The sequence below is a fragment of the Hyperoodon ampullatus genome (assembly GCF_949752795.1).
Source record: "Hyperoodon ampullatus genome assembly, chromosome: 2".
NCBI classification, from domain to species: Eukaryota; Metazoa; Chordata; class Mammalia; order Artiodactyla; family Ziphiidae; genus Hyperoodon; species Hyperoodon ampullatus.
Genome location: NC_136915.1, coordinates 113,988,144 through 114,002,606, shown reverse-complemented (window position 1 = coordinate 114,002,606; position 14,463 = coordinate 113,988,144). Strand labels below are relative to the sequence as shown.

General features: G+C 50.8%; 1 protein-coding gene across 2 annotated transcripts in view; it reads left to right on the top strand.

Annotated features, from left to right (window-relative positions):
- Positions 1 to 13,482: 13,482 nt before the first annotated feature.
- KCNN3 (potassium calcium-activated channel subfamily N member 3) overlaps positions 13,483 to 14,463 on the top strand; it is a gene marked incomplete at both ends in the record, with an annotated part of 172,457 nt that continues 171,476 nt past the window's right edge. For both annotated transcript variants that reach the window (XM_079698150.1, XM_079698149.1), the window contains one exon: positions 13,483 to 14,388. In XM_079698150.1, coding sequence (XP_079554276.1) covers positions 13,483 to 14,388 — 906 coding nt within the window. The remainder of the gene's footprint in view (positions 14,389 to 14,463) is intronic.

The window sequence follows — 14,463 nt, the reverse complement described above, 5'->3', positions numbered from 1 at the left end:
TTTAGTCTCTTGGTCTCACTCTCTGCCTCCTTCTGTTTCTCTGAGTGTTTCTGTCTCTCTTGCTTTGTATATTTTCTCTTTCTTTTTCCCTAATCTCTTTCCTGTCTTCAGGTCACCTCCTTGGTTTTCTCCATTGAAAGGAGCCCCAGCCTGCCTTTGAGGGGATTTGGGGAGGGCAGAGTTGGTGGGATACTCTGAGCTTGTTTGGCCTCCCTCGACAAGCATCTCTTTTTAAGGAGTCTGAATTTATAGTGTGACAATATAAAGAGCTCTTTCATTCTGGCTCTCATATATCCCTACTTGAGCAGAGAGATTTCCAGACAGATAATCATCAGGCTTCCTACAGGAAATTAAAGACCTTGGCACTGTGTAGCTGCTCATCTCACCTGCGTAGCCCATTAAATTTCACAAAAGGCTTTGCTTCCCTGGTATGTGATAGAACACATCTTTGATAAGATTTATTTCCCAAATCTCTCTAATGAAGGCAGTCGTGTGTGTCTTCTAGATAAGCAAGCTCACAGTAAGGCCAGAGGTTCTCATTTTGGTGCAGGAAAGGGTGCCTCACCTTTCTTATCTGGATTACAGGGACACTGAGCTGGCATGTGTCATCAGGGTCCACACTGGGGGCAAGAATCCTTATAATGAAGTACATTTGGACCTCTGGCTGGCTTTGTACATGCAGCACTTGCCTCACTTCTTTCTTGAATCCCCACTTTGTCCACACACTCTGGTCAGCATCTTCTTTAGAGGAAGACAGGCCCCAATCTAGACAACATGGTAATCCCACTACCATGGGACTTGCCAGGGATTGACTTAGGTTGGAGCATACAACCCGTTTTTAACCAGTGAGATGTGGAGGAAAGTCTAGGGACTTCTGAGACAGTTTTCCCCATTATTAAAAAGAGATCCAAGACAGGCGTACTTCCTTTTATTGTCTCTGGACTTTGAAGTGTAATGGTGGGATGCCTGGAGGTGCTGCAGCCATCTTGTGACCATGAGGGAGTGGCCAACATGCTGAATGAAGATGGTGGAGCAGAAAGTCAGAAAGAACTTACATTCACGGTGACACGTGCCATCAAATTAATGGCCCCTGAAACTGTCTTACCTCTGGAGTTAGTGTGTGTCCTTTTTTTTCCCTTTGGCCGCCCTGCTTGTGGGATCTTAGTTCCCCAACCAGGGATTGAACCAGGGCCCTTGGCAGTGAGAGCACTGAGTCCCAACCACTGGACCGCCAGGGAACTCCCTAAATGTCCTTGTTTTTAAACTTTCTTGAGTTGGGGTTTCTTTACTGGCAACTGAAAGTATCTTAGCAAATACAGACAGGGAGGTCCAAGATGGGTCCACCATGTTTTATAAGGGAAGTGTGAGTTCACTGAGAGAGGGGTGGGGTGGGGAAATGAGCTTTGGGATCAGATGTCTCCACACTGGAGCATCAGGTTTGTTGTTCCTGCTTATGACAAGTCACGGGCAAATCACTTAACCTCTCTGAGCTGTAGTTTCCTTGGCTCAAAATGAGTATTGAGTACCACACAGATGCTCAATAATTGTCAGTTCTCTTCTTCCTAGATATGTTTCTCTTCCAGCTATTTTTAAAGGGGCAAGAGGTGCCAGGAGCAGAGAGTTATTTAATGACATTTCAGTGCTGGGGAGAGTTTTATACAGAGACCATTCTGAGTCCTTTACCCACAGTTGCTCCAAGTACAAATCACATCTCTAGTGCCAGCAACAGCGCTGAGGGGGAGGCAAATACACCCAATTCTCCATTCTCCATGGTGATGAGAGATGTGGATAATTGAAAACAGCAGATAATCCCCGAACCTGCTTTGAGTCACTGACTTCCACCACCTCCCCCAACATCACTTTTTTGGTGCAGCTGACAAACTGCCACATGGATGCACGTCTCTCTCCTCTTCTGTCTTCTGGTGCATCACTCGGCAAAGCTGCTTCAATACAGCCAAGGCCAGGGCGATGGAGGAGAGGCAAGGGGGCTGATGCCACCTCCCCAGCCAAGAACAGCCTGGAAGCTGCATGATTGAGCTTGGCCTTGGAGTTGGGCTCTGTCTACCCCTTGGGCTAGTTTGACTTCAGTTTCTCCAAGCTCCTTCAGGTGGAGATGAGCACCAGAGATGCAGGTTCCTTGCCTCCAGTGGGCCCCACTCAGGCAAGTCAGTGCACAACTAACTTCACTTGTACTCAGAGCTCCTCCCCTTATGTCACTCATTTCTTGGAAAGAAGGGTGACTTTTCCTTCTCCCAAGCAATGGCATGAGCTAAAATGAATTGTATGCATTGAATTTAGAGCTTTTGGATTCTTGATCCAGGTAGCAGTGACCCTCTTATTTACCAAAGTCCCCTTTCAGTCAGTGAAACACTTTACAAGAAGGATGAAAAGTGAGGCAAGAAAGAAACATTTATTGAGTACCTATCACGTGCTGGCCGTGTGCTAAGCACGTCACATCTATTACTTTGTGGGGAGACCAGATCTTTCCAGTGAGAACTCGTCTAGCCTGAAGTAGGAGATACTGGCTGCTTGCTTGTCTCTGGCAACCTATTCTGGAAAATTCCTGCCTTGGTACCAGTAACACACAAGTCAATTTCCTCCAGTCCTAGACCCGGGTTCAGTTCTCTCAGGATCTCTTGCTATCTTGTCCTTTCTCTACACTAGAAGTTCGATCGGATGAGATTTGTGGGTCTGGGAGAACTGGACAACCTGAAACTTCTTGGTTGAGTGAGGGGGAGTTGCTGGCCTTCTTGATCTTAATCGGGAGATGCAGAAGTGCCCCATTGATCAGAGTCAAGGCTCACAGCGCTGGAAGCAACTAGGATAAGATCTGGGGGGCTGCCAAGGCAGGCTCTCATCCCCTTTTCTCTTCTTTCCCTTCTCTGGCCCTTCTGGCTGGTTCAGAAGCTTCTCTAATGGAAGTGATAAGACGTAAGTAAGAAGCCACTGGCCTTTCTCACTGTCTGGGGCTGACATTTGCCAGATCCTGGAGCCACCAGGAGGCTTATTAATTACTAGGTTTGCAGGAGGAAAAAGGTGTTGTATTCAATACTAAGAAAGAGGATTAGTGCTCACCAGGCCCCCAGGAGCTCCCACAACGGGCCACAGGGATTGCGAGAGCTGCAACTTGTCATAAAATCAGTTCTGGGATCATAGTTTCGGAGACAATCAGAGGAGGCAAGGTTTCCTAAATTGTAGGAAAACTCCTCCATTAGAATAATGGCTTATCTTTGGCACATACTCTTTCTGAGATGTACAGCCTCATCCCATTCCCTTTCTGAGCATGACTTCCAAACACCAGATGGGAAAATGGCCAAGATGAGGGTGCTGGGCCTTCGGAGTCTGAATGTCAGTTATTTAATCTTGGACAAGTCCCCTAGGCCTCTCGTTTCTCTTTGTAGAATGGGGACGACAGGAACTGCCTGGCAGAGGGTCACAGGGTCAGTGAGAAGTGGCTGCACCATGTCTGGGGCTTGGTAGGTGCCCCCAAACTGTTGTTTGAATCGGTTTCTGAGCTGTGATCCAGGCCTGGTATTGGGGCGATGGAAGAAGTGTCCTTGAGCAGCCCACATGCCCCCTTCTCCCCATCCAATGACAGGCAGCCTGGAAACCCAGAAAGAAAATGTTCTCTCTTCTCTTGACCCTCCAGAGAGTCCACTGAGCTCATTAGCAGGCAGGGAAGATTCCCAAGGTAGAGGGCAGAGGCCAGGTCTGGAAGGACTAGGCTGGCGGCCCACCTGACCTCATGTGTGTAGGGGTCCTGTGCTCATAGGCACTTTCCTAAATTGAGGTCTCCCCACTTCTTTGGTGTCTTTCCTTTTCTTAGAAAAACTTACCAGAGGCTCTAGACTGGAAAAGGGAGTCCCAGGCTGGGCTGTGGCTCCCTTCAATGGGGAATTCATCACTGCACTAAGTATCCAGCCAGCAGTGGCTGGGCCTCCTCCTGTCTAGCACTGCAGACCCCCAGCATTCTGGCCCCAAGGTCTGTGATAAGGATTATCTTTGAGTGCCCTGTGGACCAGGATGGGGGGTGATTTATGGTTCTCTTGAGGTGTGGGTTGGAGTTCCACTTGTTATAAAGTCAGTGTTGGAGTGAGTCACTGCTAGTGTGTGAGCCCAGCTGACTGCCTTGAACCCACTTCCTGGGGTGACCTCATGGCCCTCTTTTCAGGGTAGGTCTTGGAATTTCCCTTATAAGTCTGGGGGAGAAATAGCTTTCTGTTCTGCTTCACTGTATTTAATGGGAGAAATTAAAAAATGAGAGAAATAGTGGTAAATATGGGGGTTTGGAAAAGTTTTTGATCCCTCCCTTCATCAATCTTTTTCAACCTTTTAAAAATATATGTATATATCGGGCTTCCCTGGTGGCACAGTGGTTGAGAGTCCGCCTGCCGATGCAGGGGACACGGGTTTGTGCCCCAGTTCGGGAAGATCCCACATGCTGCGGAGCGGCTGGGCCCGTGAGCCATGACCGCTGGGCCTGCGCGTCTGGAGCCTGTGTTCCACAGTGGGAGAGGCCACAACACTGAGAGGCCCGCGTACCGCAAAAAAAAACAAAAAAACAAAAAAAAGTATGTATGTATACATGTGTATACATGTGTATACATATATGTGTATGTGTGTGTATGTGTTTAGGTCTCTATCTGTATCTATAGCTATCCATCTGAAGGGTCTTTGGGGATAGAGTTGGGGCTTCCCTGGTTCATTCACACGCTTCCTCCAGGATTAATGAATGTGGGGAGGGGGGTTTTTGTAGTGGGGGTCAGGGCACAGCAAAGCTAACTTTATCCTCCTAATGGCTGAGCTCTGAGACAAGCCCAGCCTCCAGAAGGCCACTCTAGCCATCAATGCACGTGTTCAGTGACTTGTAGGGCCCAATGTGCTTTCCCGTAGGCCCTCTCTTTAAAGGTTCCTTGTGGCCACTGTGGGCACTGGAGGATGAAGCCAGCTATCCTTCCCAGAAGCGTGTGGCTTTTGGTTGAAAACAAAGGATGCTCCACGTTGGACCTGAGTCGATGGCTGTATGAAATCTCGTGGTCTTGGTGACCTGGTCTGATGTGTAGGTGGGCAGCCGCGGGGCATGGGTAGAGGTGACAATGTTCTGATTTCATGGTGGAGAGCCCAATAGTGGAGAAAAAACGCTCGTCTCAGGGTGGGGACAAGAATAGCAGCAATGGCGTCCTGATCTCTCAGAGGGGCTGTTCATAGAGGGGGTACACTCTGGTTCTCATGGCAGAGACAGGACTAGAGGTGATAGTTCTCTGGTCACCTGGTGGGATCCTAATGGGGGGCACGCCTGCTCTGTTCTTATGGTGGGGAAGCTAGTAGTGGTGATAATGATCTGATCTCCTGGGGAGGATAAATGAAGGGGGCTGTGTGGCAGTGGGGAGTTGAGGTGCTTCTGTACACAGGGCAGCAGGGGGTCCAGGAGTCCAGCTCAGAAAATCTCCTGGACCCATGTTTGTTTTTATATAAGAGCAAAAGGGCTGTCAAAGTCTTTCCCTCAGACACTGCTCATGCACACAGCCATGGGGCCTAGATTCTCCCTTCCCTCCTCTCAGAATCCTGCCTGAGAGATGCTGGCCATAGTGATTAAGTGTCGGATTTGATGGGGATCCTGTTAAGACACTAATGCTCTTCTAATTCTGGCTAAATTGGCATTGGTTTTGTTGATCTACCTACACAGGTTGAGCTTGTTGCTTCCAATTTCAGGTGATTTCCATCTTGTCACTCTCTCCTTCCCACTTAGCCCATCTAATCCTCAGGCTCTTCCAGCCGCCTGGTATCTCCTGTGAAGCATCCTGCTGCCTCCGAGGCTAGGCAATTAGAGACTCAGACTCCAGCAGGGAGGGCGGCTACGGATTATTACTGAGGAGGGAGAGACTTGAGTGCAGTGTCCATAGCAACCCTCCAGCTTTCACCTTTACCAGGAGAGAAGGAAGGCAAAGGAAGGCAGGAAGGCAGCAAGATTCCTGCCCTTTTGCATTATTCATATCAAAGTGCTGGGCACAAGGCCTTGGCTGCTGACTTTGCCCTGTGAATGTGGTGTGGGGAGAGGGGACTTTTCCTCATTTAATAGCAGCGATCTGGAGTGGACATGTAGCTGGGAGCTTGAGTTTGGGATGCACCCGGTGAGACAGCAGGGAGGGATGTAGTGAGCTGTGCTGTTGGGTGTCCAACAGCTACTGAGAGATGATAGGGCCCCTGAAAGGGACACATCACATCAAGGGGATCCTGATTCGAGTCCCAGCTTTGTCCTTAACTCACATGTGAGCTTAGGCAAGTCACCTCCCATCTCTGGGAGGTCTTCTCTTGCTAGTAAGGCTGGGCCCTAGGCATATCTGTGGTCCCTTCCAGCCCTCTCATTCAACGGTTTTATGCTGGCTTACCTAGGACAGATAATAGGGGTAATATGTTCTTTCCCTATGGTGGAAAAGCTCGAAGAACCTGCCAAATAGAGGCTACCTTTGCAAAATGTTCACAAAGGTAAATCCTGGCACCAGATGTAGTCCCCGAGTCTCCATGGAAGGAGGCAGAAAGTTACGGGCGCAGTTTCCTTTGGGGATCTCCCTCCACGCCTCCCAAGGTGCCTGGAGTTCAGAGCTATGTGCACGTGCCACCAGCAGAGGTCGCCACACTCCTCACAAACCCGCCACAGGTTGCTGTGCCCCAAGTGGGTGCGCCCCGGGTGAGCATCAGCTGGGGCCTCAATCTCAGAGCCAGAGCTGGGCGGGGAAACGCCAGGACCTTCCCGCTTGAGCTGCCACTGGTCACCTGGAGTCTGGGAAAGGGCTGATGGCACCGGCTGGCTCAGAAGGCTTGGGCTCAAGTCACCAGCCAGGCTCCAGGGATCTGTCCTTCACTCTCGACCCTAACTGTAGGAGGGTGGTTCATCCAAGGCTGCAGAGTGCTGCTGTGTCCCTTGGTGCCTGGGGCCTGTGGCTGCCCTGGTTCTTGACCTTCTCTTGGACAGCTCAGGTGCCAGCTCTGGGTTTGGGAAACCATTAGAGGTAATTTTTTTTTTCTCTGAGCCTTTTGGGACTGAGACCAGGAAGCTGACTTAATCAGTAAATCTTAATTGAGAGCATGCGCTGTGCCAGGCACTGGGGATTCAGCAGTGAATAAAACAGACAGAGATTCCGCCCTCAGGAAGCTGAATCTCTGGTTGGGGGGAAGGGTGCCATCATCTACACAGTGTGGGGCTGGGCGTGGACACCCACCCATCCAGGGCAGGCCAGTGATGGGCTCTCTCCACTGACTTAGCCTTGAGCAGACAGGCCTTTGGACCTGTCCTGGCTCTAGGGATGAGGCTTAGATGCTGAGCCCTGGCCAAACACGTCTACATGGGCTCTCCCCCAGCCACCAAGGTCCACCAAGCTCCTTGCACTTGCCCAGTCCACACATGTAGCACTTTACAGTTTGCAAAGTGTGTGCCCCTATACCATCTCCCTGTGAGCCTGGCAAGGCCTCATGGTGACAAGATGTTGGTGCCCTGTACCCATTTCTCATGCATTCTTTCCAGATACTGTATCAGCACCTTTTATTTGACCTTGGACCCCTCAAATAAATGTTCCCATCTGGACTGATCCATCTGGCCAGAACAGCAAGTTCTCACACCAAAGCCATGGAGAAGTGGTGAGGAGAAGCATTTAAAAATGTATCTCGTTTTTCACAAAACAACCACGGAGGGAGGCATGAATGGGTCCAGTTTTACGGGCTCAGAGTGGTGCCGTGTGGTCACCGGCAGGAAGATGGCAGCTCTGAAGCACATGTATTGGAGTTCCAGCCCAAGGCTGCTCCCGGCACCCCTGCCTGCCTGCTGCACTCCATCTTCTCTCTGTGTCCAGGACCAGCCCTGCCTGCCACAAAGTTTTTGGAGCAAAATCGTCACCCTTCTTTCAGACAGGTCTCAGTGGAGCTGGTCTGTTGAAACCTCCCCCACTCCTTTTGTCAAAGGGGGTTTCCTGGAGAACCTGGGTAGGAGTGGAGGGCAGGAGGAATCTTTCCTCTGAAAGGGGAAGAAGCCCAGTGGTGGTGGCTGAGTGGAGAGGTGACCTGCAAGTGGACAGTCCAGTTTGGCTCATGGCGTGGCCTCTTCCCTCCTTTGAGAACAAGAGCAAACCAGTTGCCTTCTCTGGAACTTAACTCAGTTTCCCCATCTGTGGAATGGGGATACTAATCTAACCCCACTAGCTTGTTGGGACCACATTTGCACAGAGCAGGCTTTCAGTGAATGCACCGGGCATGAAATGTTGAGCTGTACATCTCTTTTATAGCGAGACCCATACGAAGCACAAAAGTTTCAGTTTTTCTTCAGCAAAGAGGAGATGGTGTGAAGCTGCCATAGGTGGCTAAGAGCGGTTGGTGGGTGCCCTGGAGGCAGGTGGGATGTGCTGTGGTGCTGTCTCACTCTTTCTGCCATGACTTGGGGGAGGGTGGGTGGGCTTTACTTAGGAGAGCCCTCACTCCGGGTCTGGATGTTCAGGGACTCAGAGAAAAGAAGCATGGATGAGAGACCTACACTTACAGATCGGCGTTCATTGTGGCCAGTGGTGCAGGTAAGGGGTAAGCATTGTGTCCAGGGTCAGAGTGCCCTGAACTCTCATTCATGCATCAATTCACTCATTCACTTCCAGATTTAACACACAATCTGGGTGTGGGGTGAGGTGCAGTACTGTGTGTGTATTTTATAATCCACACCCCCGGCTCCTGTCCCCAAGGAGCTTATGGTGTAAATTAAAAACGGGAGAAAAGTCATGTATACAGAGGACTCCAATACAAGGCAAGAGGTGAAAAGTATCCCCAGAGAGATACACATAAAGCGCTAAGGGAATTCAGAAGAGGAAGATGACGTCAAATTAGGGGGAAGGAGCAGAGGAGGGGAGGTGTGGGAAGGCTTTGGGCGGAGGCATCACTGTGCTCTCCTTAAATTCTAGTGGGACTGGACACCAAGTGAGGGGTGAAGTGGCATTCCAGGCAGCACAAATGGGGAATGGGAAAGAGCATGGGTCTAGGGGTCAGAAGGATCCAGGTTCAAACCCATGACTAACTGGTGACCTTGAGCGAGTCACTTCAACCTTTCTATACTTTAGTTTACGGGGGCGAGAGTGTAAAGGATGGAGCAATAGAACCTTCCTGGCCTGCCTTCCAGGGCTGCCAGGAAGTGCAGATGGAGTACTTTATGTGAAAGCAGTTGGAAACTATAAAGTGCTAGCAAATACAGGGGTTGTTTTTATTTTTAAAACGTTAACTGATCCTGTAACAGAGCTCCTAGTTAAGAACACAATAATGACTGAACCTGAATGGGCTAATGAGCTGTTCAGCCCAGAGCTGTCTCTGACCCAACCATCCAGGGTCTGAGGGAGGTGTCATTGATCTTTAAGATACTTCTGTTCTTAGAAGGTTAAGGATAGCCCTTAACCACCACTAGCTTTTCTAAAAATCCCACTATTGTCTGTCATTGTATCTAAACTCCATCCATCCACATATCTATCCCTCCATCCATCCATCTATCCAATAAACCTATAATGAGTATATCCACAGCCAGATAACCCTGATCAGTGCTGGGGATACAGAAAAAATTAGACCCCTTCTCTGTGCTCAAGAAGTCTATAGCTTAGTGGGAAAGACAGCTATATAAACCATATATCATTCCTTTTCTTAAACCCATTTTCAGTCAGTTCTATGTTTTGGGGGTAACAAGTTCCACAGACCACAGATTATAGGATTTTAAAGCTGAGTGATCTTAGAAATCATCTCTTCTATCACACTCATTTTACTGATGGGGGAAATTATTATTTGTGTGGAAAGCACTATGACTTCCTCTTATTTGCCTCTCCAAGGTTTCAAGTTCAGTTCAGTTCAATGAATCTTTGTTAAGCATCTATTATATGCCAGGCTCTGTGTAAGAGCTGCAGGTCCAATGATGGAGAAGACATAATTCCGGCCCTCACAGAGGTCACAGTCTAGGGGGAAAAGGACACACAAAGAGATAACAGCTATAGTGCTTGATACTGAAAAACACAGGAGAAGGACCCCTGATTTGGATATGGGGGAGCTTGGGAGAGGCTTCCCAGCAAGAAGTCCTGTGAGCCATGTCTTGAAGGACAAAAGCAATGTGCTGGATGAAGATGTACTGGAAGGGCTTGCCAGGCAGAAGGAATAGCGTGAGCAAAGGCATGGAGGTATGAAATAGCATGGCTTGGTGGAGGAACCATAAGAAGCTGGTGGTATTGGGGCTTAAAGAAGGAAGTGGTGAGGAATGAATGTGGAAAGAAGGGCAGGGGCAGAACGACGGCACACCTGATGTGGAGCTGGTGTGGCCAAAGGCCACCACTACCTTATTGGGTTTCGTGAGCATGTCCTTGTTCACTTTCCCTGTCTTCTCTGGGCTAAGAAACTCCACCACATCCCCTTGACCTTCATCTTTACAGACTTAAGAGGCATAATTTATTTGAAGAGCCTATCCTTCAAGGTGTGGATTTGGACATGCAGGAAAAAGTCAACCCTGATTTGCAGGTGTAAACACTCCCATCATCACTGATTTCAAGCTATCAGTGTGACATCACTGGTTGTGGAGTTGGGAAGAGAGATACACCTTTGGCTTTTAGGAGCCAGTACCAGCCAGCTCCAGCACACCAGCTTCTGGGCAGTGTGTGTGGCCCGGTGAGATAGCCCACTACTACTGACTTGCATGATGTAGGGACCCTTATCACTCCCATTTTATAGAGTAGGAAGCTGAGGATCAGAAGGTAGTTATCCTGCCTGTGGTTACACAGCCATTGCATGGCAGAGAGGGGCTCCAGCCTGGGCAGTCTGACTCTAGAGCCCGAGCTCTAACCATGATATCATTCACTTCCCATTCCCATAGGGTGGCTGTATTGAAGGGCATGAGCTGCATCAGTGGCATTAGCTGTCAAGCTCCAGCCCATTTCCAGATGAGTCTCTAATCTATCTTTGGCTCTGGTATAGTTTAGTCCCCCACCCCACCCAGGTGTTTCTTATCCCCATCCATGATAGCAGGACATATTCTAACAGTCCCTATGGGATCCAGCTGGTACAGCCAGATGGCCCAGAAAGGTCAACTGAGGCAGAAGACAGGTCATAGCGGTGGAGTGGGCACAGAAATGCCCAGACCTGGAGTCTGCCCCTAAAAATTGATTTTTCACAGCCCAGATGCTGTATCCAGCCCTGAGAAGCAATACTAACAGCACATTTCTGCCACTAATGACATAGTAATGATAACTTATTAGGAAATCATTAAGCCTAAGTATATGATCTGGAGCCTTGAACCAAACAGGTGGCTCTGTTTGGGGATGGATGGAGGGAAACCAAGAAGACAGAAGGGAAGGGGAGAGCAGGCAGGGCATGCTGGAGGGGGTGAGGTGGAGGGTACCAGAGGGCCTGCATGGTTGTGAGAAAACACATGAGACCCCAGCTTGTGTCTGAGCCCCAGCACTATGACTTATAGTGGCAGGGGGTGTGACCATGTCATTGATAATAATAACAGTAATCAAGATTATCAGGTGTAGTTGTAATTATTCAGGTTTCTGGGGTTGTGACTTACAAGTACTATTTAGCTCTCAATCATTCGGGCTGAGAGGGGTTTGGAGAGGTGAGAACTGGCGTGTGGAGTGTACTCTGGGCTCTTTTGATGGGAGCCCTGCTCCTTCCTGACCTGGCCACTTGCTGCTCACCATTCAGAACTGCTTTAGAACCTCACTGTGTGTGGGCATGTGTGCGTGTGTGCATGGGTGTATGTGTTTGTGGGCCAGTGAGTGCACACCTATGTATATAGGTGCACCTGCATACGTGTATCTGTGTGTGTGTGTGCATGCATGGCTCTCCTCCTCTTCCCCCTTCCTACCAGAGAAGCAGCTGGACAGAGGCCAAGGGGTGATGGGGGAAGCAAGAGACAGGCAGGAAGATGCCGCCCTCCTAAAACCCCAGGTGTGCTTGGGGAATCCCATAATGGCCCCTTCTTCACTGATCCCTAAGTCGCTGCCGTTAGAAGTGGAAATGAATTCAGCTGGGTCCCATCTTTTTGGAACTCCCTTTGCACACAGTGGGAGCTTAATAAATACTTGATGATGGCTCTGAACCTGGGAAGCCAGCAGCTGTTCCCAGCTCTGACTCTCAGAGCTCCATGGGACAGATCAGGTGGGGAGCGACCACGGGGGTTTTCAGTCTTCCTTCCAGACCTTCCCATGACTCCAAGTCCAGCTGGAGCCATAGTCCATTTCACACATCCTGCTTTGGGGAGGCCAGTTCTTCCTTCACAGCTTCTCTCTGGCTCCTTCCCACCCCTCATTTGAGCAATATTTATGGAGCAACCACTGTGCACTGAGCATCACAGTGGAAAGGCATCCTGGGAGATGGTATAGGAGCTGTGGGGTCAGGCTGAGCTGAGTTCGAATTCTAGCATCCTTAATTACAAAAGGGGGAACATCTGGCAAGCTACTTATCTGTGCTTGAGTGATTTTTTAAAAAACGGGTTTCATCTGTAAAAGCAGAAGGATGACATCATTTTCATAGGGTTGATGTGAGGCTTAGAAATAACAGATGCTCCTGCACACATATTGCAGGCAGTTCAGTATTTACCTGGGGTCAGGAGGATGTGGGTTCCCTCTGCTTCTGTGACCTTGAAGTTGTTACTCAGTATCTCTGAGCATCAATTTGTGAAATGGGAACACGATGCCCACCTCCTTGCGTGTTTGGAGGATGTAGCTGGATAATATGTGTGAAACAGCCTATCGCGCAGACCCTGACCATTAATAACTGTCTTCCTGCTTCTTGCCCCCGCATCAGGGTGCACAGCTCCCCTCCTTAGGAGGACCTCTGCTCCTCCTCGCCACCGCCCCGCGTGCGCGTACATCCCGTATCGCCGTGCGCTGACGGCTTTCTGCCGTACCTGTCAGAGGAAAGAGGGCAGCTGCTCAGCTCCCGGCTGGGGAGCGGAAACTACATTTCCCAGCCTTCGCTGCGCTGCCACTGGGGCTGGGAGCGGAGCGCGGCAGGCCCCTCCTTCGGGGAGGAGCCTATGCGGGGGGCGGAGTTAGGAGGTGGTTGGAGAGTTAAGACAAGCCAATGAGACCAGCTGCTAATAAGTGGGCTTGGCTTACCCTATAACAGTGGCAGGAGGAGGAGAGGAAAGCTATTGAGCCAGCGAGGAGTGAAGCTGAGCCTGGCTTCACACGCTCCTAGAGGACCACCTCCTGAGACAGAGTTCTTTTTCCCCCTTCTTCTTCTTTCTCCAAGCTCCCCTCCTGCCCTCCCTCCCTGCCCAGTACAATGCATTCTTGAGTGGCAGCGTCTGGACTCCAGGCAGCCCCAGAGAACCGGAGCAAGCCAAAGAGAGAGGACTGGAGCCAAGACACTCTGGTGGGGGAGCTTGGATGCCTGGCTTCCTTTGAGGACATCTTTGGAACGAGGGTGGCTTTGGGGTGGGGAGTTGTGCTGCAGGGAATCCAGCCAGGCCCCAAGATGGACACTTCTGGGCACTTCCATGACTCCGGGGTGGGGGACCTGGATGAAGACCCCAAGTGCCCCTGTCCATCCTCCGGGGATGAGCAGCAGCAGCAGCAGCCGCCGCCGCCGCCGCCACCAGCACCAGCACCACCAGCAGCCCCCCAGCAGCCCCCAGGACCCCCGTTGCAGCCTCAGCCTCCGCAGCTTCAGCAGCAGCAGCAGCAGCAACCGCCGCATCCCCTGTCTCAGCTCGCCCAACTCCAGAGCCAGCCCATCCACCCCGGCCTGCTACACTCCTCTCCCACTGCTTTCAGGGGCCCCCCTTCATCCAACTCCACCGCCATCCTCCACCCTTCCTCCAGGCAAGGCAGCCAGCTCAATCTCAATGACCACTTGCTTGGCCACTCTCCAACTTCCACAGCCACAAGTGGGCCTGGTGGAGGAGGCCGGCACCGGCAGGCCAGCCCCCTGGTGCACCGGCGGGACAGCAACCCCTTCACAGAGATAGCCATGAGCTCCTGCAAGTACAGCGGTGGGGTCATGAAACCCCTCAGCCGGCTCAGCGCCTCCCGGAGGAACCTCATCGAGGCTGAGCCCGAGGGCCAGCCCCTCCAGCTCTTCAGCCCCAGCAACCCCCCGGAGATCGTCATCTCCTCCCGGGAGGACAACCATGCCCACCAGACCCTGCACCATCACCCCAATGCTGCCCACAACCACCAGCACGCCGGCGCCACCGCCAGCAGCACCACCTTCCCCAAAGCCAACAAGCGGAAAAACCAAAACATTGGCTATAAGCTGGGACACAGGAGGGCCCTGTTTGAAAAGAGGAAGCGACTGAGTGACTATGCTCTGATTTTTGGGATGTTTGGAATTGTTGTTATGGTGATAGAGACCGAGCTCTCTTGGGGTTTGTACTCAAAGGTAGGGGCTGCAGTTTCTCTTTATACCTTGAACAAAAGGAATATGTAGGTAGCAAGAGAGAGAGGGAGAGAGAGA